General features: G+C 41.4%; 1 protein-coding gene across 1 annotated transcript in view; it reads right to left on the reverse strand.

Moving 5' to 3' along the window:
- Positions 1–26,968, reverse strand: part of MYO1E (myosin IE) — a 240,180-nt gene that overhangs the window by 95,035 nt on the left and 118,177 nt on the right. The window contains exons 5-6 of the mRNA XM_025389516.1: positions 8,449–8,536; positions 3,344–3,433 (exon numbers count right to left, since the gene is read on the reverse strand). Coding sequence (XP_025245301.1) covers positions 3,344–3,433; positions 8,449–8,536 — 178 coding nt within the window. The remainder of the gene's footprint in view (positions 1–3,343; positions 3,434–8,448; positions 8,537–26,968) is intronic.

Genomic DNA, 26,968 nt, shown 5'->3' on the forward strand with positions numbered 1-26,968 from the left:
TAGGAGAATCGCTTGAACCTGGGAGGTGGAGGATGCAGTGAGCCGAGATCATGCCACTGAACTCCAGCCTGAGCCACAAAGCAAGACTCTGTACAAAAAAACAAAATAAAATGAATAAAAATTATATAATTATTATAACAATTATATATTATATATAATTATAACAATTATTATATATAATATATATATTTAAATTGTTCTTTTTTTCTCACTAGAACTTAATTTCTCTCCTGTCCTCAGAAACTTAAGCACCCTCAGAGGCCAGAAGAGTAAATACAAATAAAGGAAAAGAGGGAGCCATGTGGTCTATGGCCAGACTGGAGAAGATGCCCAGCCTCACCACATTCACATGTAATAACATAAAAATGTGTACGCTCACTAAATCCACCCATTTCAGGAATGAATTCAGCTGGGTTTTATGTCTGTGACTGGAGCTGTAAACTCATTAAGGGCAAGAAAAGTACTGTGCACACTGCAGATGTGTGAGTACATGCTGTGTTCCTGTTCTTAATTATTCTAGGTGTCAAGAGAGACCACCAAAGGCGGCCAGCTTCTGACTGTCTACGTGTCTTAATCTGATGACCTTCTTCCTCCCGGCAAAAAACAAAAACACCCAGCAGCACCAGGCAGAGAACCAGTAGCCATGGCTCTGCGGAACGTCAGTGGCACCTGAGCAAAGCTTGCTGAACAGGAGCTCCCGTGCTTTCTTTGGTGGCCGCCTTCACCACGCTTTCCTTTTAGCATGTGATAGAGGGAATAATTCAGTGCCTGTCCCCCATTCCTCATCAGTTGAGGGAAAATGAAACCAAACAGAACATCTGACCCAGGAAAGGCAGGTGTTGGACGGGCAAGCTCCCAAGTCCTCCTTAGCAGCGGTGCTCAACCTTGGCTGCCCCTTAGAAACACCTGGGGAGCCTTTCCAACATGCTGTCACAGTCCAGGCCACGCACATCAGACTCTCTAGAACCAGGGCCCAGAGCTGCGTGGTTTTCAAAAAGTCCCCAGCTGATTTTTATGTGTGGTCAAGGTTGAGAACCACTGCTGTAATAAAATAAAATGCATATGCATGGCTCATAATTATCACATAAAAGTTAACCTTTCTAACAAAAGGTTAACATATTTATAGGACTGCTGTATAGCAGCCTTGGGGGGAAGGCAGGAAATTGTATAAAGGGAATAGAATGTTGCATTTGCATTTTGATAATGAAACGAAAAGAAGTTTCAACTCAACCCTTGGTAATGATTTATTTCCTATGTTGGGTGCCGGATACATAGATGTTCATTGTATTATTTTTAAATCGTGTTTGAAATATTTCATAATACATTCTTTAACTTGAAAAGATTTATAAGTGTTAAATATATACATTCTTATGCTTCATAATACCTGTGCACTTTTAAAAGTGAAATTACTCATAATTCTACCCTGATGCCACTTCTTCATTCTCTTGCTAAATAATCACTGTCAGATGTCAAACTTGGATTTATATATCTCTTAGTTACATTTCATATCACGTGCACATTTAAAAAAAAAAAGGAACATATAGTAAATATTGTTCTGTAATCTGTTTTTTTAATTTAACAACATATTCTGAATATCTTTTAAAATAAGTAGTTATTTAAGCAGGAAACTTATGTAATTTATTCTAAAAGTATTGTTGGGCAAAGATAATGAACGACTAAAATTTTAATAACAATTGCCCCATCACTCTCCTGGAAGAATGTATCAGTTCTCAACCAATAGCATGTTTTCTTGATTATTATCAATCAACTTAATGTTTGCCCATGTGAGAGACAGAAAATGATATGTGGTTTTCATTTACATTTCTCTCATCCATGATGGTGAATAGTGGGAGACAGAGAGAGAGAGAGAGAGAGAGAGTGTGTGTGTGTAGGTGAGTGTGTCAGTGTGTGTCTGAATTGTCTCTCCCCATCTTTCCATCAGGACTGTATAAAATTTTGCAATTAGGAAAATAATAAATGTTGAGTGTTTTTGTTATTTACAGAAATTGATGTATCCTCCAAATATAATGAACAATTTATATTGCAAAAATCAATGAAAGTATCAATTTAATTATTTTTTTCTGGTCTCCAAGGAATCCAAGACAGGGGAAAAGGCAAATAAAGAGTTAAATTTGGTCAAGTCCATTTTTACAAGATTTAGATTGAAAATTAAGAAAAAAGTTCAAGTGGAAAATTTGTTTAATTCTTCTTTCCTATTTTATTATCCGGAAAACTTCAAGATAACACAACTCAGGCATTGGGCCCAAATATGAGAGACAAACAAATGAGTAGTTTGAATAATATTGGAAAGCAAAGAAAGTAAGGGCAAGTCTAACAGAGAGAACCCACCAGGGAACTTGACAATTATTATATGAGCACATAGTAAAAATTCTCTTGGAAATAGAAGCTTCTTTCCAAAATAGACAGTGGAAAAGAAAATTGTTTTTCTCCAGAATTCCCACTTATTTATTTTAAAATGTTCCAGAATCAGCCTCACAGATGGCTCCGTGAATGCTTTAGTGCCAGACATGATCTATGGTTGAAATAAGATGCAAAATCTATATAAATCAAGGTTACTGGGTAAACATTTGTTTCTCTGTAAATGTGGCTTTTGTTAAGGGGAACATACTCATATTCAGCCTTGCCAGCTTTCCTATTTACCCCCTCGGGAGACACTCAGACAGAAACATGACTAAAGAAGCCTTCACAACAATGCATTTGGTTGATATTTTCATTACCAGTTAGGTAAGCCAGTTAAGAGGCAACCTGTGAGGCCAGGTCCAGTCACTTTGGGATGTCGTTAGGTTATATGAGTAGGGCATAAGACAGATGCACAAAGCCAGAGGGCTGGGGTGGGCAGGCAGCTCGCTCTGAGGGACAGAGAGGAGGAAGTTTGTCTCTAAGGTGCCAGATCAGTCCAACTCTCTGCACCCTTCAGAGTCTATGGACCAAGTTCTAAGAGGCAAAACCACTGCCAGTGGTTGATACCTGGGATACCCATCTACTCTAGTTATTTCTTGGTCTAGGAAAGCAAGTCTTTTCTCCAGGGCATAAAGACAACTCCTCCAAGGCCAAAGCTGCCACTTTCATCATTTATTTTCCTTACGAAGGCAACTGATGTGGAAAATGATTTTCAAAATTATCTTGTTTGTATCCCCGGGGCACAAAAAAGGGTAAACTGCAGCTTGGTGGCATGCTGCTATAGAAAAGGAAGGAAAGATTGAAGAGGTGGCCTCCTGATGGCATGTGAAAAGCTCCCATTTCCCGTGGGATACTGGACTTCAGTCAGAAACATCAGCATTATCAATCAAGTGACACTGTCTGAAACAGGGAAGAGACTTACAAATCGGCTGGAGTTGTTGTTCCGGACGGTCTTGGCGTTCCCGAAGGCCTCCAGCAGTGGGTTGGACTGTAGGATAATGTCCTTCACGTGCTGTCCCAGCAAACAGACTGGAGATTAGGAAGGTGTGAACACCTACCACACAGTATGCCAAACTTTCTCTAAGGAGCTGGCTTCTGAATGCATTAAGGCGAGGGGCCCCACATCCATGTGTCACTGGCGGGGTTTCTGGGGGATTTATTCTTTCACCATGACAGACCTCAACCTGTTTGTGTATTTGGGTCTTCCAGTTCTCATGGCTTGATACAGGATCCCCAGGAGCCAGGGTGCCACTGTGAATCAGCAACTATTCACACAAACGTTCTCAGCTTGGGTTTCCAAATTGATTGCTGCAGCTTCACCTTGCACTTCTGGGAGTGCCAGGTATCACAGCAGGAAAAAAAGTGAAGTGGTACATGAAGGGGTGTCTCCTTGCTGTTCTGGCCAGGGTCTTTCTTCTCACTACCCCTTCCCAACTAGTCTACCCACCCATCTCATCCCACCTCCACCTGCTTCACTGCAAGTTATCTTAAGGAAAATTAACCCACTTCTCCCCCGCAAACAAGGTTATGGAAATACAGCCTGGTATTTCTCAAACTTTAATATTCATGAATCACCTGGGGATCTTGTCAAAATGCAGATGTGGACTTAGTAAGGTTGGGGTAGGACCCAAGAATCTGCACTTGTAGCCAGCTCCCTGGTGTTGCTGGTTTTGCCAGCATTGATACACACTTTGGGCAGCAAGGGTCAACAGTGGATTGTGTGGAACAAGTCCTGGCCTACTAGGGGGGAAGGATTTGTTTTTCAAACATCCCAGTTCTGTGCAAAAGTGTGCAAAACACACCATAGACATGAGACAGCTCAAGAGATAGAATTTGATGTTGGAGAAGTCTTTCAACAAGTGAGTCATTCCTTGTACTTCTAATTATTCACATGCTATGGTTAAACATGTTCCAGAAATAACAAGTCTTCTGGCTTGTGCTCTTTAGCTACTGACTAATTCCAAGCCAAGGGCTCTGTATCATTGTCCTCATAGGAAAACAGGAAGAGGAAAATCAACATTAACTGTCTGCAGTCTGGCTACCAGGTCGTAGGGGTGTAGCAAAGAGGAGTAAATTAATGCACTAACTACTGACTGACTATGTAACAGCCAAAGTGTTCTTCTGGCACCCTCCTGAACCTTCAGGAGAGAAACTGCCATGAGAAATGAGAACTGGGCTTTCACTGTGACTGGGGAATCATCCTTAGCAATGGCACCAACGGCAATTCTGGGGGTGGTCCTTTCATGGGTCAGTTTCAAAGCCTAGAAACACACTTTCAACTCTCTTTTAAAAACTCATGGATTTATAAAACTCTGCTTTTCTTTGTACAATCAATTTTGAGTTTGTGGATCTTCATTAACTCTATCTTTTTTTTTCGCCGGCCACACATGCCTATACCATTTAACAACACTCAGCTTCTCTCAGGAAGAGAACAAAAGACAGAATCTTCTTCTATCTTTTCCCTTTTTAAATTACAGACTTTAAAAATGAGAATCTTTATATATCCATCCATCCATCCATCCATCTATATGTATTCATCAACAATCAGGGATGTCCAACAGAATTCTGTGGCATGCGGCAGGCATATTAGGGAAAAGAGAAAGAGCAAACCAAGGTAAAAGAGCAGCTCATCAGCCGGGCACGGTGGCTCACGCCTGTAATCCCAGCACTTTGGGAAGCCAAGGCGGGCGGATCATGAGGTCAAGAGATCAAGACCATCCTGGCCAACATAGTGAAACCCCATCTCTACTAAAAATACAAAAATTAGCTGGGCGTAGTGGCACATGCCTGTAGTCCCAGCTACTCAGGAGGCTGAGGCAGGAGAATCGCTTGAACCCAGGAGACAGAGGTTGCAGTGAGCTGAGATTGCACCACTACACTCCAGCCTGGTGACAGAGCAAGACTTTGTCTTAAAAAAAAAAAAAAAAAAAAAGAGCAGACCATCTGTAAAACAGCACCCTGGATTCTTGTCTCCATGTCAACCCTCTCAGGATCCAGTACAATCACAGGAATAGAGAAAAGCAAGTGCAATCACAGGAATAGAGAAAAGCAAGTACAATCACAGGAATAGAGAAAAGCAAGTACAATCACAGGAACAGAGAAAAGCAAGTGCAATCACAGGAATAGAGAAAAGCAAGTATAATCACAGGAATTGAGAAAGCAAGTACAATCACAGGAATAGAGAAAAGCAAGTACAATCACAGGAATATAGAAAAGCAAGTACAATCACAGGAATAGAGAAAAGCAAGTACAATCACAGGAATAGAGAAAAGCAAGTACAATCACAGGAATAGAGAAAGGCAAGTGGACTGAACCACATGAACCCAGGTTCTAGAGCTGCCCTTACTGTCCAATATGCAAGCCATAAACTACCCTAACTGAGATGTAACTATAGAATACACACTGTATTTCAAAGACTTACTACCAAAAAAATAAAATATCTCATTAATTTTGTTATATTGATTATATAATACAATCTTTTTTTACATATTGGGTTAAATAATATTATTTTAAAAAGTAATTTCCTTTTTCTCTTTCTACTTCTTTTAATATGGCTACTAGAAAATTTAGAATTACACATACGGCTTGCTTCATCTTTCCACTGGACAGAGCTGCTCTCCATCTTCCTTTCATTCAGAGAAAGAGGCCACTTTAAGAACCCTTCACTCTGCAACCTTAGTTTGCTCTTTCTCTTTTCCCTGATATGCTCACTACATGCCACAAAATTCTGTAGGACATCACTGATCGCTGATGAACAGATATGGATGGATGGGATGGATGGATGGATGGATGGATGGATGCATAAATATTCTCAGTTTTAAAGTCTGTAAGTAAAGAAGGGAAGAGATAGAGAAGATTCAGTCTTTGGTTCTCTCCCTGAGAGAAGCTGTTGTTAAATGGTATAGGCACGTCTGGCCAGCAAACAAAAGATAGAAAGAGTCGATCCACAAACTCAAAGGAGGACTATTTGGCTCTGCCTTAAGCTTTCTGATCTACCAGTACATGATAGAACACTATTTAATTAATAGATAGGGGCCAGACATGGTGGCTTACGCCTATAATCCCAGCACTTTGGGAGGCCCAGGTGGGTGAATCGCTTGAGCTCAGGGGTTTGAGACCAGCCTGGGCAACGTGGTGAAACCCTGTCCCTACCAAAAATAAAAAAAATTAGCCAGGCATGGTGGTACACACCTGTGGTCCCAGCTACTTGGGAGGTTGAGGTGGAAGGATTGCATAAGCCCAGGAGCAGGAGGCTGCAGTGAGCCGAGATCGCCCCACTGCACTTCAGCCTGGATGACAGAGTGAGACCCCATCTCAAAAAAAAAAAAAAAAGAACCACAATAAAGAGAATTTTGTGTGTCTTTTAAAAGTCTACAGCCGACCACAGCAATAACATTAAACAGTTCTGATTTTAAAAACTAATCTTTGGAATGAATTCTGTCACCAGTGGTGCATAGTGGTGATGAGCGCCAAGCTTGGGCTGCCCCTTACGGACCTCAGCTCTCCATCACCATCATCCATGGCTCTGAGGAGCAGGCTCTACTCATTCCTGCCAATGCTGATTTTAATTTTCACCTCTTGAGTGCCCTCATTCTCTGGATCTTTTCTCTTTCCTAACATTTCCTTTACACTCTTTAATCTCTCTTTTTTCCTTCTCTTTTTCCCCTTTCTCTGTCTATGTCCTTTAAAATTTTTATAAGTTTCTTGAATTGGTAAGTGGTTCACATAATTCAAACCATGCAAGTTTCTAAAGGGTATACAGGAAGGGTAGGCCCTTCTCCCAATCCCCCAGCTTCCCTCCCTCAAGACAACTGTTGTTGACAGTTTCTTGTGTATACTTCGAGGGATATGTGACACATATCCAAACAAATAGAAATATACACTCTCTTTTGATCCCTCAAATGGCAGCATATATTACACACAATATTCTGAACCTTGCCTTTTGTAATTAATGATATATGTTAGAGACCATTGTCTATCAGTACATGAAGCCTCAGTTTTATTGGTGTATAATATTCTATTATATAATGAACCACAAATTATTTCACCAGTTGCCTAGTGATGAACACTTAAGTTATTTCCAGTCTTTTGCATTACCAAAATCGCCAGAAATAACTTTATACATGTATTATTGTGTATACATTTCAGCATCTCTAAAGAATAAATTCTTTTCAGAACTGCTGCATTGAATGTCAAATATGTGTAATTTTAATAGATTTTGCTGAAATGTCCTTCATTAAAATGTACTAGTTCATCTCCTACCAGCAATGTATGAAAACAACTGCGTCCCTACTTCCTATCAATCAAGTGTTTAAAACATGGTAAGATTTTGGCCAATCTGATAGGCAAAAAATAGTTTTCTAATGTAGTTTTTATTTGTATTTTTCTTGTTATCATGATGGTGAACATACTTTCATGTTTTGTGAGTAATTTATCTTTCCTTTTCTATGAGTTGTCTTCCATGTCCTTTGTTTATTTTCCTTTTGGCTTGCTGAACTTTTTATTGATTTGTAGGAGTTCATTATATATTAGGCACTTCTACCTTAAAATATGCTATTCCTTAATCCCAGCACTTTGGGAGTCTGAGGCGGGCAGATCATGAGGTCAGGAGTTTGAAACCAGACTGGCCAACATAGTGAAACCCCATCTCTACTAAAAATACAAAAATTAGCTGGGCGTGGTGGGGCACGCCTGTAATTTCAGCTACTCAGGAGGCTGAGGCAGGAGAATCGCTTGAACCCGGGAGGCAGAGGTTGTGGTGAGGTGAGATCGCGCCACTGCACCACTCCAGCCTGGGCAACAGAGCGAGACTCTAGTCTCAAAAATATATATACATACACACACACACATACACACACACACACACACGTGCACGCGCGCTATTCCTTTCCATTCCAGATTTCAAGTTTCACAGTTATAGAAGAACCAGTGTCTTTTCTGTGGAAGAAAAATTCTTTTCTAACAGCAAATGGAGCCTCTTACATTTCCCACAGCATAAGGTATCATAATGGGCCACTGCCCACTCACCTGGACTTTGGGGCCTCCTCCAGACACTCTGGAGATGTAGCTCATGATATATTTGGCAGCCACTGTTTTTCCAGCACCACTTTCACCACTAAAGAAAAAGAGACAAAGTACCCACCTGAGAAGTGGATTACAACCAGCTCCCTTCCTTGTCCCCCTCCATCACACAAAACAGACAAAGACAAAACAGACAGAAAAGAATCCTTTTTTTTTTTTTTTTTTTTTTAAGTGCAATACCAGTAGAGAAAGGCAAGTTACAGCAGGATTAAGTCGCCCATGTGAGTCGGATTAACATGGTGTGGATAATTACCACTGTGCACACCACTGACCATTAAGGATTTTACATGCCCAATAATGGGGGATATGATCAGGAAAATTATGGAGTATCACAAGGGTGGAATTCTGCATAAATTACAACTGACATGAAGACTGTAAACACAGGAAACAAGCATATGAAATCACGGTAAGTGAAATAAGTCATTCAAGTTATATATAAAACATGATTACAAATTTTTTTTCTAAAGTACCTAAGAAAAAAAGACTGGAACTACCACAAAAGGTTAACAAAGGCTTTGGTCAAGGCAGAGACTATGAGAAACTTGTTTTAATTCATTAGTTTTCAAACATTTTGTAATGCATATGCTATTTTTGTAATTTAAAAACAGAAAAGAAAAAGTGGGCACTCTGAGGTTTCAAACCATGTGCCTTGAACTGATGCAAGCTTCCTTATTTTGGAAGTTCTAAAATTAAACCTTGAAGCAATATTACACATCCTGAGTAACAAAGGCCACCTTCCGCTGGGTAGCCTTCCTGCACGGGGAGAGCCTTTGTTAATAATATACAGTCTGCTCTTCAAAATTCCCATTCTTCCTTCAAAATCCCCCTGAATTGATAATGACCTCAATTCAAAACATGCTTAAGTCAGTCAGATTTTTCATCTTTCTGTTGGTACCCTTTGTGTTACCAGGATAGAGTTAAAGCACCCCATGTCATATAAAATGATGACGGGAGTTAATATGAAAAATTCAGGCTGTTACAAGTTCATAGGACAATAGTTTTGTTTGCTCTTTGCAATAAAAAATTTTAGGGTGCAGGGCAAATGTTCTGTGAATATCCAGCCCAAATCAATTGTTATCAATTGCTGAATTACCCAATAAAAGAGAAAACATTTGCTTAGGGAAAAACCAAGCAAGGCGACCCTCCCATTCCCAAAAGGAAACTGAAATTTGAAATAATTTTACATTTCAAAACAAAACAAAACAAACGAACAAAGAAATGAGCTGGCCATATAGCAAAACTCAGAACTTCGCTGAATTTCCTTGAACTAATAATATGGTTTTAAAGAAATTATGGGGAGGTGGGAACCATCCTCTGTTCAGAGCTCATGACCTTCAAAAGTCTGAACCCATCTATGCAATTCACTCACCATCCTAGGGCTATGCTCCAGGCTTCATGGTCACATGAAGAAGAAAACCAAACTGAAATTTCATAAGCTACAGTAGCAAGTAGAAAACCAGCAAGCCTGGGACAAGCTGTCACACTGCTTCCAGAGGACATGCTTACTCACAGTCAGTAAGTAGGTCTGGCAAATTCATCTCCATGGGGAAATTATATTTCAAATGGTTGACATACTCAGATGATGTATTTACTAGATCCAGGGTCAATACATGCACTCTCTCATTTGAATTACACATTTTGGCAACAATGAAACTCCATTTTATAAGTTGTAAACAATGTAAACATTCAAGAATATTGGAAAGTTCAAGATTACAATGGTACAACCACCCAATATAATACTGCAGTCATTTGAAATACTTACGAAGACTATGTAGCAACATAAAGATAATGCAGCTAAAGTTAAGTGGTAATGTGAAATACCTATAAACTATATTTATAACAAGTTTACAACTATGTGAAAATAACGTATGGACAAAAACAAATCCACAAGGAAAAAGAAATATTCCTGACTTGTTAGGAGGCTGAGAAAGGAATGGTTTTTTGTGTTTTTTTGAAACGGAGTCTCACTTTGTCGCCCAGGCTGGAGTGCAGTGCACAATCTCGGCTCACTGAGACCTCCACCTCCCAGGTTCAAATGATTCTCTTGCCCCGGCCTCCCAAGTATCTGGGATTATAGGTGTGCACCCCACACCTAGCTAATTTTTTAATTTTTAGTAGAGACAGGGTTTCACCATGTTAGCCAGGCTGGTCCCAAACTCCTGAGCCCAGGTGATCCGCCTGCCTTGGCCTCCCAAAGTGCTGGGATTACAGGCGTGAGCCGCAGCGCCTGGCTCTTTTTTCTTTGGATGTGCTTTCTCATAATGCTTACTTTTTTTTTAAGATTTTTAGGCCGGGTGCAGTGTCTCATGCCTGTAATCCCAGCACTTTGGGAGGCCAAGGTGGACAGATCACTTGAGGTCAGGAGTTCGAGACCAGCCTGGCCAACATGGTGAATCCCCGTCTCTACTAAAAATACAAAAATTAGCTGGGTGTGGTGGCAGGTGCCTGTAAGCCCAGCTACTCAGGAGGCTAAGGCAGGAGAATTTCTTGAACCCAGGAGGCAGAGGTTGCAGTGAGCCAAGATTGTGCCATTGCACTCCATCCTGGGCAACAAGAGTGAAACTCTGTCTCACCAAAAAAAAAAAAAAAAAATTGTTTTCAAAGATTTTTTGAGATTTGTGTCTTTCAGAGTTTTTAAAACAGCTTTTCCAGAGAAAAAGGGAGGGATCACACCTCACAATGATAATCACCACTGATCAATTTCATTATATTATAATACAACTTCCTATATATCACCATGAGTATGTATATTTTCCTTAAGTTTACACTGTCACATTTAAGCTTCGTTAGAACAAGCTGGAAAAGAGAGAGAGGGTGAGCACGAGCAAACCCTATTAGAATCAGAATATAAAATAATATATATAAAGTGGAATTTATTAAATTTAAAAAAGAATTATAAAATAAAAGTAAAGTAATCCTAATAATCCCCCCACTGTGTCTTTGGTTAATACTGTATTCAGACATGAAATATTTTGTCTCTTTTGTTGGAAACAAAAGAAAGTAAAAATAATGGAAAGTAGCTCTTTTCATACATTAAAATAAGTATACCATTTCCAAAAATAGGGTATCTGCATTCTCAGTAACTGTAATCTTTTCCAGAAGACTTAAAATAATTAGTTCTCACTAAACATTGATCGGAATTTTCATTACTTGGTTTCAATTTACAGACACTTAAGAAGAACTTTTATTGATCAGAAGCTGCTGATTTGGTCAAAATATGGTACAATAATGGAATGTTACAGAATGACTTGAAACTTACAGTATATACAACCATAATTATACTGGCCTATTTGGGATGAGAAAATACTGCTTCTTCTTGGGGACTAAAACCCAAGTTAAAAGAAAGTGAAGGTATCAGACAAAATAATAAATCCCAAATTATTTACTTTACATCTCACAGCAGTTGTTGTAGGGCAACTTGCTTTGTTTATGCTTCCAGGCAGCTCTTCCTAATTTAATTGACTTTTAAAATGGACATGCACACACACACAAATACTCTAGAAATTAGGAAAATATGCCAGTAGTTCCCACATCTGGCAGTCTATCAGAATCGTCAGAGTACTTTTTAATTGCCCATGTCTGGGCCCGTCTTCTGACCTGCTGGATCCCAGTCTCCAGGGACAGGGTCTAGGAATAGGAATTTCTAACAAACTCCCTAGTTCTTGTATAGCCAGCTGGGATTAAGCCAAGCAATTTTAAATCAAAGTCATAACAGACTTTATAGGAAATATTAATTCAAATAGGAAGTATTGTAGAGTGTGTGTCTGTGTGTGTCTGTGGGTCTGTGTACTAACTATAGAAATGGAAACATATGGTAAAATATCAACGAAATGGAAAGAATGTTCTGCGGAAAAAAAGCCATTTACAATGGTATAATCCAAGGACCATAATTATTTTTCTGAGAAAGGTTATTCCTCACTTAAAAGTCAATAATATTTCCTATTCACTTCAACTTATTCAGCAAATGTAAAAATATTTCAGTTCCTTTTTCTTTTTTTCTTTTTATTTATTTATTTTTTTTGAGATGGAGTCTTGCTCTGTCACTCAGGCTGGAGTGCAGTGGCACGATCTCAGCTCATTGCAAGCTCCACCTCCCAGGTTCACGCCATTCTCCTGCCTCAGCCTCCCGAGTAGCTGGGACTACAGGCACCCACTACCATGTCCGGCTAACTTTTTGTATTTTTAGTAGAGACAGGGTTTAACCTTCTTAGCCAGGATGGTCTCGATCGCCTGACTTCGTGATCAGCCCGCCTCAGCCTCCCAAAGTGCTGGGATTACAGGCGTGAGCCACCGCACCCGGTTGTTCTTTTTTATTTTTATTTTTTGAGATATTCTATAAAATAAGTAGGATCAGCTGTTATCACTGTTGGAAGATTCACCAATGCACTCCCATCCCCCATTTCTGATCTCAAAATCTCTCTCCTGGTTGTTTCTGTACCACAGGAACTGGTGTTGCCTTGTAACTGGCTGAATCAATGTAACTGAAATGTCACTTTTCCAACTTTTTGTTTGTGGTTTAAAAAGGGTAGACACTTAAAACAAAAATGATGCCTACTTTTGTTTGCCCAACAAGCATTGTCTAACAACCCCCCTGCCCCAGTGTGTTAAGCCGAAGGCTAGAATGAGATGTGGCTCCTGTCAGAGAAGAAGTCACTCACTGTCTCACAGGGAAGTCAAGTATACAAAGGCTATTAATAACACAGTGGAGATGGGGGTATGGTTTCAGGGATTTGTGGGTGGCAGCTATCCCTGATGAGAAGATTCCTAAACAAAGTCACAACTAGTTACATCTCAACAAAGACAATCAAATTAGCCAGGTGGGCTGTGTGTGTGTATGTGCACTTGTGTTGTACACGTTAGGGGTTGGGATGAAGCCTGAGCCATACATAAGAGGCAAAAATTCTGTGGGGTACATGTGAAGGGAATCATGGGTAAACAGGACTTGAGGAGACAGCGGCTCACACCTATAATCTCAATAATTTGGGGGGCCAAGGGAGTTGGAGAACCAGCCTTAGCAAACAGCAAGATCTCGTTTCTTAAAAAGAACAAAAACAAAACCAAAAAACACAAAAGAAACAATAATAATAATAAAACAAATAAAAATAAAAACAATTGGCTGGGTGCAGTGGCTCACGCCCAGCACTTTGGGAGGCCAAGGTGGGTGGATCACCTGAGGTCAGGAGTTCAAGAGCAGCCTGGCCGACATGGTGAAACCCTGCCTCTACTAAAAATACAAAAAAAGTAGCCAGGCGTGGTGGCACATGCCTATAGCCCCAGCCGCTCAAGAGATCCGAGTCAGGAGAATCACTTGAACCTGGGGGGCAGAGGTTGCAGTGAGCTGAGACTGCACCACTGCACTCCAGCCTGGGTGACAGAACAAGACTCCATCTCAAAAATAAATAGATAAATAAAAATAAAAATTTTAAAATAAAAACAATTAAAAATAATTAGGTGGGTGTGGTAGTGTGCTCCTCTGTTTTTAGTTACTTGGGAGGCTGAGGTGGAAGGATCATTTGAGTCTGGGAGGTTGAGACTGCAGTGAGCTATTGTCGAGCTACTGCACTCCAGTCTGGGTAACAAAGTGAGATCCTGTCTCTTTAAAAAAAAAAAAAAAAAAAAATTAAACAAATAAATAAATGATAGGGCTTGATTGTGAGGTGGGAAGCTGGGAGTGGAGCTGGAAGGCAGTGCAGAGATCCAAGACAGTGACCTTGGGTTCAGGTTTGGGGATGCACCAACGGTTCTGGCCTGTGCTATTTCGTGCTACATTTTATACAGACTCTAGACTTCCATTTTCTCAAGGCAGCATACTGATGAATTTGCCTTTACCTATACAGAACAACTGATACATTATTTAGTTTTTCAAAATTGACACAATTTATTAATGTAAAAATGAACCACTATCTGACTTCTGTAAATACAAAACTAGAATCACTTGCCCAAAATTAAAACCTTAAAAATAAATATAATGAAAATAAAATAGCTATAGTGAAAATAATGCAAATACCCATCAACGTAGAATCGATAAGTAAACATATTTCTTAGCATTGTTCACTAAGAGGGCCTCAAAGCAACGGCACACCGGTGTCACTAAACACACAAAGCACCAGATGCTGGTCTCTGAATACCATTCTTCAATAAAAGGAACCAGGGCTGTTCGGGGAAATGGCCAATGCCAGGGCTGCAGCAGGGAAAATTCAAGCTGGGCGTGAAACATATAACTGTGCCAAAAGGCAAGGAAACGTACAGTGACTGGTGTGGATATGTCAAGCATGTAAGAGCGAGCTGGAAGGGGTTCCCACTGACCAAATCAAAATAAGTAATGATAAGAATGGATTATTATCCTTTGAATAAAATAGGAAGCCATAATTCCATACTGCCATAAGAAAGTAAATGAGTCAATCAATAAATAGGAGAGAAGGGAAAGATCTTCCTCACAGTGGAATACCAACTAATAAATGTAGAAGGAATGATGGAAATAGATCATCACCATTTGGCAACCATCATACAAGTGACCAGGAGTCATTAATGGATGTTAAGGCTGGTAGGTGGAGGTTTGATGTGGAGCAGGATGTTGTCATAATCTCAGAATATATCCCCACAAAATACACATCCTAGAAGAAAATACAGTGAATTTAATGTGAAGAAACTTAGCAGATGCCTATGGAACCAGGTGATCAAGAGCACTGCATTGTTTCTATGGTAGTCCAGCCTAGAACACATGACCTCAGCCTGGTCACGAGGAAATGGGTAGCCTCAGCCTGAGGTTATCCTACAAAATTTAATGCCTGAACTCTTTAGAGCTGTAAAGTGCAAAAAACATGGCAAACACAGAGAACAAGATAGAAAAGTCAGAGAGGCCCACAGAGAAGCAAGAAGATGCATGTGGCTTCATGGGGGCCAAGAGAGTTGGGATCAACTGTGTCAATGTGTTGGGGAGATAAACAAGACAATGGAAATTCCCACTCGGCTTATTTAATTAGACCCTGCCTTTTTTTTTTTTTTTTTTTTTTCCAAATATAGAGATATGTAGTATTGAACACAACTCTTATTTCAAAAGGTATAACCCAAGGATGAAAAATAAAGGGATAGTTTTTTAAAAACCAATTTTTGTAATTCTACAGTTATAAAAGACGAACACAGTTGTGCATCTATTGAAATATAGTCCAGACGATGAGAAATAACATCAATTCCAAAGAAGGCTTGAAAGGAACACACTGAAATATTGTGGCTATGATAATTGTAGGTAGGATATGTTCATTGTGTGTATCTTGCATGTCAGAGACTTGTTATATGTGCTTTACATGTATCAATCACTTGGTCTGCATAAGAGCCCTGTGAGGTAGGTGCTTTTATTATCTCCATTATTTGAAGTGAGAAAAGGTAGGCAACTTGCTAAAGGACGCTCAACTAGTGAGTGGCAGAGCTAGAAAAGGAGGTGAGAGAGGCTGTATCGGGGGCCAGAGCTCTACTGCTCAGAGCAAGGTAAACCTTGAAGATTCTCATATGGGTTGACTAGTTAATCAAAATCCACAAGGTTTCCCAAAGTAACCCCATGAATAGCACAGTTTATAGTATTAGCAAACTTTTAGCTACTCCTGAGTCTTTACTGATACACACCCATTTAAGCAAGCCTTCTGCCAACAACATTTATTATCTCACACAGAGTTGGAACTAACAAATAATAAATAGCCTACATCACTGTGATCACAAGACAAAATAATTCTGCGAGAATGAGAAACCACATCAAAGAAGGTCCTGGACAGCCTTCTCCAATGACTCAATTCACAGACTCCCCTTCCTGGCAGCGCTACTAGATCTGGAACAGAAACAAGTCGGAGGTGAAGCACATCTGGGAGGTTCCAGGGCTATGGAGAGAGGGGTCCTCTGTCCAACTTTAGAATTTCACTAAAAAACTAATTCTCAAATACATGCCATGGCTAATGGTATAAGACACAAAAACAAACAGCCATGCTGAAACCACTGGGTAAATAAGACAAATTTATTCTTTAACACACTGAGGAAAGTGTGAATAAGACCAACAGCTGTTATTTCTTCCCAACCCCAGACAAATATCTAGTTAACTGGTGTTGTCAAGCAAACAAAATTTTCGCCTAGTCTGCCAAGAACATGGATGGCCCCATGGCAATGCTCATCTTGGGCCAGCTTGATACAGTCAGAAGAACCCAATGCTGAGTATAAAGACCAAGTCTGAGTCCCAGCTCAGCTACTTCCCAGCTCTGAAATTCCTTTTAATGTTACTAGCAGATCTTTTACATCACTCTTAAAGAGTTAAAAAATTTTTTCCATGTATATTTCCTCATTACACTTTCTTTACATTCCTTTAAGGTATGAATTCCCATTTTATAGATGAAGTAACTGAGGCTTGCATGGGTCACACGCCTTAGACAGAAAGAATAGAATCTACCCTATGACTCCCCCCAGAGATCTTTCCACTGCACCTCATGACTGAAAGTGGTAATGCATTATTAACCAGTTAACCTAACACCTGCTGGCTTAAAGCAGCAGACAAAAGTATAAAGACCGCTGTACCGGAGGCGGACAGCCCTGGCTGGGAGCACAACTTCGTCACATTTCAAATGCAAGATTTGAACAGTTTCATTACCTCTTGAGACTCAGTTTCTTGATCTGCAAAAGTGGGGGATAGCAACACCTAGTTTGCCACGCTGACGTAAAGATGAAAAATGATATAATTAAAAGGATGCAAAGAAAGTACTCAAAAAGAGTTTCTGTTATGATTATGGGTAATATATTAATTAGGCAGCCCTCCTGAATAGCACTCCTTAGCTGATGATAAAGGAATTTTAGCTACCAGACTAGAATGTAAGATTTGCAGAAGGCTTGGAGAAGAGGGTCAGTCTGGGCCCTTGCTCTTCAAATTTACAGCCAGCGGCAGCCCCAGGCAACCCTACCATGGTTAGAGGTATGGGCTGACAGGGCCTCCCAAAGCCAGGCCAGGGGGATGGCGAGCTCAAAGGCCGGTGCTGCTGGGATAAACAAGAAATTGGGTGGACCCACAGCAACTCAGGAGAGCCCTGAAAAGAGTCCCCATGCTAATAATAAAAGGTTCCTGAAATACATCAAAGGCAGGAAGATAGCTTGAGAATCCGGAGACACCTGATGGTGCCACGGCAAAGAGTACAGGATACCCAAGGGCCAAATATTAAAGGCACTGGGAATTTTTCCCTTTTATCTTTACTGCAAAAATGCCATATTTCAAATTTAAAATATATATTGAAGCACACAAGTCAGAAATCTCAGCTCGTGATGACTACTATCTCCTTTTCCTGTATGAAAATTCTCTTAATCAGTCAGCAAGTCCCACTGATGTACCTTCAAAATATCTCTCATGTCTTTATTTATTCTTTAAAAAAGTATTTATTTAGCTCCTAGGCAGGATGCACCCGACAAAGACTTTGCAAACTGGTACTGGATATATTTAGGACAGATGGTCTACTCACCAGAAAATAACTGCGTCAGGATATTTCAAATAAAAAAAGTAGAAACAGCACCAAATGGGATGCTTTCCAATTGACATCGAATTTTTTAAACAGCCTAAGGCGCAACAGCCGATTTAGGCCAAAAGTGGTAAGAATTCACTTTTGATGGCAGCCATAAAAGTGCCACATACATGTTCTCCAAGGCCCAGTGATTCTCCATGGGTCAGTTGGCAAGGGCTTCACAAATGTGAAGTGTGTGGCCAGAGGGCCACACTGCCAAGATCTTGTCTGGTGATGTAGAGATGGTAGAGATCATGGACAAGCTTGCCAGTTCTTCCTTTACCACATCATGACCATTTTGTTGAACAGATTTGCAGAGATGTCTCTGACATCCAAAGGTATCACATATGTGGTTCTAATGCACAAATCCAAATTCTGGATTTTGGAGAACAGATTAATGAGCTAAGCAGATATGGGTGGCTCATTTGTTGGGCTCACAGGTACCCACCAAGCCTTCAGGGGCTCACTATCATTCCTTTTTTTAATTTTTAATTTTTTTTTTGAGATAGAGTCTTGCTCTGTTGTCCAGGCTGGAGTGCAGTGGTGCCATCTTGGCTCACTGCAACCTCCACCTTCTGGGTTCAACTGATTCTCCTGCCTCAGCTTTCCGAGTAGCTGGGATTACAGGCGCCTGCCACCACGCCCAGATAATCTTTGTATTTTTAGTAGAGATGGGCTTTCACCATGTTGGCCAGGCTGGTCTCGAACTCCTGACCTCAGGTGATCTGCCCACCTGCTGGGATTACAGGAGTGAGCCACTGCGCCCAGCCTCACTATCATTCTTAATGATGCTAATGTAGCTATTGCGGCTGCATTTTTCTGTTGGCACTGCCCAGAGTCTACCTCTACTTGCCCATTCTTTTGTTTCTTTACAGGTTTATTGAAAGTCATACGTTGGCTTCCTCTTTGCCTTTCTAATTCAGGTCAGGCCCTCACTGCTGCACTAGATTTCCATATTCCCTCAACATCCCATCTTTTTTCTACCAATAGCCTTATCTTCCTGAACCAGGCATCAATGCTATAATTTCTCTGCTCAGAGACCTGCTATAATATAGAAATAGGCCATAGAGAACCATGAAAAGAAGGGGAAGACTGAGCTCTGGCCCCCAAACACATCCACTGGATAACAAGTCAGGTAAAATACAGAAATTGCCCAGGTATGGCCATTTGGTATATAAATGCATCTTTACTTCTTGGTAAGAAATCAAAGCTAATGTGTCAATGAGGTCATGTTCTTCCATTAACTCAGTCTGTGTGGTCATGTATCCTCCAGTTGATGACAAGCCCAATCATCATCCTCCTGGGTACGCAGAGAGCATCACGGCCAACAATGTACAAAGGGTTAGTTTTAAAAAGCACCTGGGTCCAGCCTGGGCAACATAAGGAGACCCCATCTCTACAAAAAATTTAAAAATTAGCCAGGCATTATGGTGTGCATCTGCGGTCCCAGCTACTCGGGAGGCTGAGGTGGGAGGATCACTTGAGCCTGAGAGGCGGAGGTTGCAGTGTGTTGAAATTGTGCCACTGCAGTCCAGCCTAGGTGACAGAGCAAGATTCTGTTGCAAAAACAAAAATAAAAAGGCACCTGTATTTGCGGGGGAAAGAGTGGGAGACTTTAATCCTAGGAGCTTAAGTCTAGTGGTAACTAACCTGTCCTGACCTCTATCCCATGGTGTATGGTAGCTATTACATCTCCATTAAAATATGGGAAACTTGAGACCTAGAGAGATATCACTGCTAACAGGTATAAAGAAACTGCATAAGGTTTGAAGTCAGACAGGGCTAAATTCAAATACAGGCTCTGCCATCTACTAGTTTTGGATCTTGGAATTCTCCTAAGCCTCATTTTCTAGATGAAGTTTCAAAAAACAATGCCAACACAGTGGTAAGGATGAAAAGAGACAACCTATATGAAAGCAACCAGCAGAGGGCAGGCAGTCAGGAAGTCTATCTTGCGGGGCCTGATGGTGCTAACAGCAAGGGGTGACCGAAATCAGGATTTCAAGAGCCTTAGCCCTGGCTTTTAAGCAGAGTGAGCTGGGGGAGCTTGAAAAAAGATATTAATGCTCCAAGGCCACCACAGATCAGCTGAAACAGAATCTCTGGAGGTGGAGCCTACATATCTGTACAGCCACTGAACCAGTAAGGCAGTTCAGGAATCAGAAATACTTACCCCTAGAAAGTTAAATTGGTGAACCTAGGCCAGGCATGGCGGCTCACGCCTGTAATCAGAGCACTTTGCAAGGCTGAGGCAGGCAGATCACTTGAGGTCAGGGGTTCAAGACCAGCCTGGCCAACAGAGTGAAACCCCGTCTATACTAAAAATTAAAAAAAAAATTAGCCAGGTGTCATGGCACACCCCTGTAATCCCAGCTACTCAGAAGGCTGAGGCAGGAGAATCGCTTGACCCCAGGAAGCAGAGGTTGTGGTGAGCCAAGAGTGTGCCACTGCACTCCAGCCTGGGTGATAGAGTGAGATTCCATCTCAAAAAAAAAAAAAAAAAAAAAAAAAAAAAAAAAAATTTAGTGAACACAAGACATGGTAGATAAAATTAGCATCTATATGCCAGATGCAGTGGCTCAGGTCTGTAATCCTAGCATTTTGGGCAGCCAAGGCAGGCAGATCACTTGAGGTCTGGAGCTCAAAACCAGCCTGGCCAACATGGTGAAACCCTGTCTCTACTAAAAATACAAAAAAAAATTAGCCGAGTGTGGTGGTGGGCACCTGTAGTCCCAGCTATTCGGGAGGCTGAGGCAGGAGAATCTCTTGAACCCAGGGGACGGAGGTTGCAGTGAGCCGAGATCACACTATTGCACTCCAGCCTGGGGCTCCATGTCAAAAAAAAAAAAACAAACCGGCATCTATAGAAGCCACTCTCCCTGATTTGTCTGCCAGTGGGCTAAGGAGGAAGGCATAAGAAATATCCAAGGTCAACCCCAGGTGTTTATTCCTGACTAGAAGTTAGCCTAATAGATGTCAGGGCTTGGCAGGAGAGATTGCAGGTTAACAAAACGGGGTTGACCTACAGCAGAGTCAGGACAGGAAAGTAAACAGCAGAGATAAGATGTTTTCTCCAAGAAAAAGGACTGTTCTGCAGACTAGAGCAACACCCTTAGTTCATGTGTTCACATCTCCAGATAGAGGTGAGTGCTGTGAGCCGGTATTAGTGAATATGATCATCTGTTCACTCAGAATTCACCCCTCTATCCAGCCTTCTTGTGGTAATCTAGCTCCCTTCATGGACTGTATACCAGGGCACATAATCAGCTGTCCACAGGCAGAATTCTCCCTATGAAACAATGAATTGGGGTCTGATTCACACTTCCTTGTGAGTTTGCTTGGCGGCTCAGTCTACCCAAGGCTGCTCCACTCCAGCTGTTTTGATAAATCAAGCTGGTAGATGGACCTAGGCTTCCATGGAGCCCTGTGCTTGAGAAAGCAGGGTGTCTCCTTCCTTGATTTATTTCTTTTAAAATCCAATTTGTGGCCAGGCGCAGTGGCTCACACCTGTAATCCCAGCACTTTGGGAGGCTGAGGCGAGCGGATCACAGGGTCAAGAGATCGAGACCATCCTGGCCAACACAGTGAAACCCCGTCTCTACTAAAAATACAAAAAAAAAAAAAAAAAAAAAATTAGCTGGGTGTGGTGGCGGGCACCTGTAGTCCCAGCAACTCAGGAGGCTGAGGCGGGAAAATCGCTTGAACCCGGGAGGCAGAGGTTGCAGTGAGCCGAGAGCACATTATTGCACTCCAGCCCGGCAACAGAGCAAGACTTTGTCTCAAAAAAAAAAAATAATAATAATAATAAATCTGATTTGTTACACTCATTTCTGGTCTTGAAATGGTCAGGTGCCAGTCCATCCTGTCACCGTATCCACTGAATTAGAAAACATGAGTAAGACTGAGAGGAAACTAAAAACACCGCCTTTATGGGCTGCATTATGCCATCTAAAGTGTCATTTAGACAGTCACACCAGGGAAATTGGGAGGTGGAAGTCTAAAACAACACCACAGAAATTAGGTCATCTTTCATTTTTTATTTCCTAATTAAATGACACCAGAGATTCCTAGTCTTTCCAGCCATGCCAGAATCCCTCAGCACGAGGACCAGGCTTCTCTTCCAGCCTCCAGGAAAATGGTTTTGTTTGTTTGTTTTCTGCTCACAAATGCATTTTAAAAGGCACCATTTGCCGGGTGCGGTGGCTCACGCCTGTAATCTCAGCACTTTGGGAGGCCAAGGCTGGTGGATCACGAGGTCAGGAGATCCAGACCATCCTGGCTAACATGGTGAAACCCCGTCTCTACAAAAATACAAAAAAACTAGCCGGGCTTGGTGGCGGGTGCCTGTAGTCCCAGCTACTAGGGAGGCTGAGGCAGGAGAATGGCGTGAACCCAGCAGGCAGAGCTTGCAGTGAGCGGAGATTGCGCCACTGCACTCCAGCCTGGGCGACAGAGCGAGACTCCGTCTCCAAAAAAAAAAAAAAAAGTCACCATTCAACTCAGCCCCTAACAGACGGAGCACCTGCCCCATCCAGTGTCAGGGGCTACAAACCTGGCCTTTCCACCCAGAACAGGATTTCCCTGCTTTTCCTCCTCTCCAGAATTATTTGGAAGGAAGAGTTCCAAAACTAGAACAACCTCAAAGGTCATCTAGTCATTCAGTACCTTCACAGGTGAAAAAGTCAAGGTCCAGACAGGTGTGAGATGTGCTGCCCAGGGTCAGGTGAGCATGAACGACGGCATGCCACAGGTTTCCAATTTGCTTTCTCAGAGCAGACAAACCACAGCCCTGGTGCAGAAGAGAATGAACTCAAGGGCTCAGGCCTTTGCCCTCGGTGACTGGGCGGTGATGTCTATGCCCCTGGAGCGTCCTACCTAAGAGGGGTGCTTTTGCTTGCTCGGGGGCTTTGACCATAGGACAGTCGGATGATGTGATTTATGTTGGGGGCTTTGGGACATACCATCACAATTCTGACCTCCAACTGGAAACTAAAGATGTTTGCACAAGCCTTCGAGAGCAGCTGGACACTGAAGGCGGGCCAGGCAGGCAGTGCGTTATTGAGCCCAAACACCAGAAGCTCAGGTGATGTTCTCTGGTTGGCAATACTGTGAGTATTGTCACACCTCACACCAGTAGGAGGTAGCGCCGTCCATGACTCCAAAAGGAGAGGAAAACCAGAAGATCCACCTCTGGACCCTCCCAGACCTCACCCTCAGCCTCTCTTCTTTTGTCTGGCTCTAATTTGTATCCTTTTGCCAGAAAAAAACCTGTAATCCTAACTGTAGGGCTTTTCTGAGTTTTGTGAGTTTTTCTAGTGAATTACTGAACCTGCGGGGCGGCAGAGGAGGGCAGTGGGAACCCGTGAATTGATAAGGGTGGCCTGGGGAGCCCTGAACATGTAGCTGATGTCTGCAGGGAGGGCAGTCTACAGGAGGCCTGTGCCCTTAACGTGAAGTTTGGTCCAACTCCAGGTAGCTCCTAAATGAAAGCACATCTCCTAAATGAAAGCACAGCCACTGCAACAGAAATCCTTGGGAGCAGGTTCCTTGAAATCTCTGCCACCTGAACAACTGGAAACAAGGATCTGGAAGTGGGCATCATCCCGCTTCAGTGCCGGTGGACCTTGCAGTGGCAGGTGGAGGGAGACACGTGGGCTGCAGAAGACTGAGGGGGCCTCCAGACTGGCAAGCTCATGTAACAAGACCACTCCCATCCCGCTTGTTTCGCCACACACCCAAAAGAGGGAAAATGGGAGGAAGGAGAAATGGCAGAGGACTCTATCAGAAAACTCATCCTGGACCCTCATTAAATTCCAGTTAGGAAAACACCTGCCTCTCTAGTAGCTGGTGACCTCTGCTTAGTGTCAAACAGAAGCATTGCCTATTAAGCAACCGAATTCAACATGACCCAGGTGCTCCTCCTCACACAATTTAACTGGCATCTGCATCTAATCAAGTCATTAGATATAACCTTAAATTTGTGGACAATCCAATCGAAGGAATAAGTATAGTGAGACCAGGAAGAAGGAATTAGACACATGTAAATAATGTCTGTAGGAAAACTAGTTTTGGTTTCTTCAAAAAGTCAGTGTCATGAAAAAAATAGTAGTAATAGGGCAACCGTGGTAGGATAAAAATACATTTATGATTCATAACCAAATGCATTCATCATTACTTGATTTGCATAAACCAGCAGAAAAGGACATTTGCGACTATCAGAGAAGTTTGTAGTTTTTAGATGATGTTGAAAATGTACTACTAATTATTGAGTTATGATAATGGTCTTGGGATTAGTAAGAAAATGTTTCAATTTTTCAAATATGCTTGTGGAAATATTTAGGGGTAAAATGTTATGAAGTCTATATTTGCCTCCAAATACTTCAGATATATATTTACCTTGAAATGCTTCAGTGCTCATGTTTTACAGTACTGACTTGGGAACCATGTAAATGTTTTGCATAATTATAAAAACAAAATTACATTTAAAAATGCTAAACAACTAAAATTGAAAATGAAATAAATGAACCCAACTATAGGTCAGGTTGACATAGAAAAGGATTATTTTAAGTGACTTTTATGAAACCCAGTATTTTGACTGTAAATATTGGGTATTTGGACAAAAAATAACAAAGAAATTTTAAAATCAATTCAGTATTGCTACTAATATTGGTATTGTTACTTTAAAAGCATTAACAAACTTATTCTGTCTAAAATACAATGCAATGCAAATAATTGCTAACGTAATCAGGAACTAAGATTTTTCAGCATAAGAGAAATGGGATACAAAAATTAAAATCAAAGAGATAAAAACTCTGAAATCTTAAAAATTAATTGAAAACAATTTTCCAATTTCATTTTTCTCTTAAAAAGCTCATATTCCCTAGATTTTTCCTTTCAAAGAACTACAGGCACTGACAACACAGGGCAGCGAGCACTCTTGGTACCCAGTTTAGTGGTCTCTTAACGCCATTTCCCATTAAAATGAACAAGGCCCAGCGGGGTGCAGTGGCTCGTGCCTGTAATCCCAGCACTTTGGGAAACTGAGGTGTGCAGATCACTTGAGGTTAGCAGTTCAAGACCAGCCTGGCCAGCATGGTAAAACCCTGTCTCTACTAAAAATGCAAAAGAGGCTGGGCGCAGTGGCTTACGCCTATAATCCCAGCAATATGGGAGGCTAAGGCAGGTGGATTACCTGAGGTCAGGAGTTTGAGACCAGCCTGACCAACATGGGGAAACCCCATCTCTACAAAAAATACAAAAATTACCCGGGTATGGTGGCATACACCTATAATCCCAGCTACTAAGGAGGCTGAAGCAGGAGAATTGCTTGAGCTGAGATCACACCACTGCACTCCAGCCTGGGTGACAGAATGAGACTTGGTCTCAAAAAGAAAAGGAAAAGAAAGGAACCAAGGCCCCCAGAGAGACAGTGGATTCTACATAGGAAATATACAAGATGAGCTAGAAGGTCTTAAAGAAGGAAACTAACAGAGCCTACTGGGGTCATGTCCAAAGGACATAAGAGTTAAGATAAAAGACTGTCACAGCTCAAGAATAGGATCATTCCAGCCTTGAAAAGTACAGCTGCAATGTAGTTAAACAGGTACAATATTAAAAGTCCACTAGTTTGGAATAATACAGAAAATAAAACACATTACCTTGGGAGACTGCTAGGGCAACAATTCATTGTTTTGAAAACAGGTGAGTAATGGCAATGAATCCAGGGTTTTGTCTAAATTTCCCACATAGTTTTTATTTGAAGGTGACCAAGCAAAAGAACTAATAAATGCAGAAAAATAACAGAATTAGAAAACAACGGTTTTTCAACCACTAATTAAACAATGATTTATGACAGATGGGTTCAATGACAATCTGGACACACGAAGAGAGAGCAACAGGCACGAAGTGCACAGCATCACTGATGAAGTCTCTTTTGCCAAAAAAGGAATCTGAGTCTGATCAAGTTTTTTTTGTTTTGTTTTGTTTTTGAGACAGAGTCTCACTCTGCCGCCAGGCTTGAGTGCAGTGGCACAATCTCAGCTCACTGAAACCTCTGCCTCCTGGGTTCAAGCGATTCCCCTGCCTCAGCCTCCCAAGTAGCTGGGATTACAGGCACATGCTGCCATGCTCAGCTAATTTTCTGTATTTTAGTAGAGATGGGGTTTCACCATGTTGGCCAGGATGGTCTCGATCTCCTGACCTTGTGATCTGCCCGCCTCAGCCTCCCAAAGCGCTGGGATTACAGCTGTGAGCCACCGCACCCGGCCTCTGATGAAGTTTTTATATCTAACTATTAATTTACAGAAAATATAGGGGACAGTGGAATACTTAAGCAACATCATAGGATACAATTAGGCAATACCAGACTGTATAGCAAAATCTACAGGACAAACAACTTTTTTTTTTTTTTTTAAACAAACCCAAGAAAACAAAAAGGGGAAAGGAAAATTGTTAAAAGCCGAGAGACGTAAGAGACATAGCAATCAGGTGCAGTGTATGGGCCTTGTTTGGATCCTAAATAAAAACACATTAACTATAAAAAAGAAATTATAGGAAAACAACGGAATTGGAATACTGATAATATTACATACTATAAAAGAATTCTTCATGTTTAAGGTGTGATAAGAATGATTTCTTAGAGGCACATACTAATTATTGACAAATAAAGGGGATCTTTGGGTTTGCTTTTTTTTTTTTTTTTAAAAAAAGATAGGGTCTCTGTCACCTGGCTGGAGTGCAGTGGTTCAAGCATAGCTCACTGTAACCTCAAACTCCTGGGCTCAAGTGATCTTCCTGCCTCAGCCTCCCTAGTAGCTAGGACTACAGGTGTGTACCACCACACCCAGCTAATTAAAAAAATTTTTTTATGGAGACAGGCTTTGCTGTGTTGTCCAGGCTGGTCTCCAATTCCTGGCCTCAAGTGATCCTCCTGCCCCCTGGCTTCC

Source organism: Theropithecus gelada, chromosome 7a (assembly GCF_003255815.1).
Source record: "Theropithecus gelada isolate Dixy chromosome 7a, Tgel_1.0, whole genome shotgun sequence".
Classification (NCBI taxonomy): domain Eukaryota; kingdom Metazoa; phylum Chordata; class Mammalia; order Primates; family Cercopithecidae; genus Theropithecus; species Theropithecus gelada.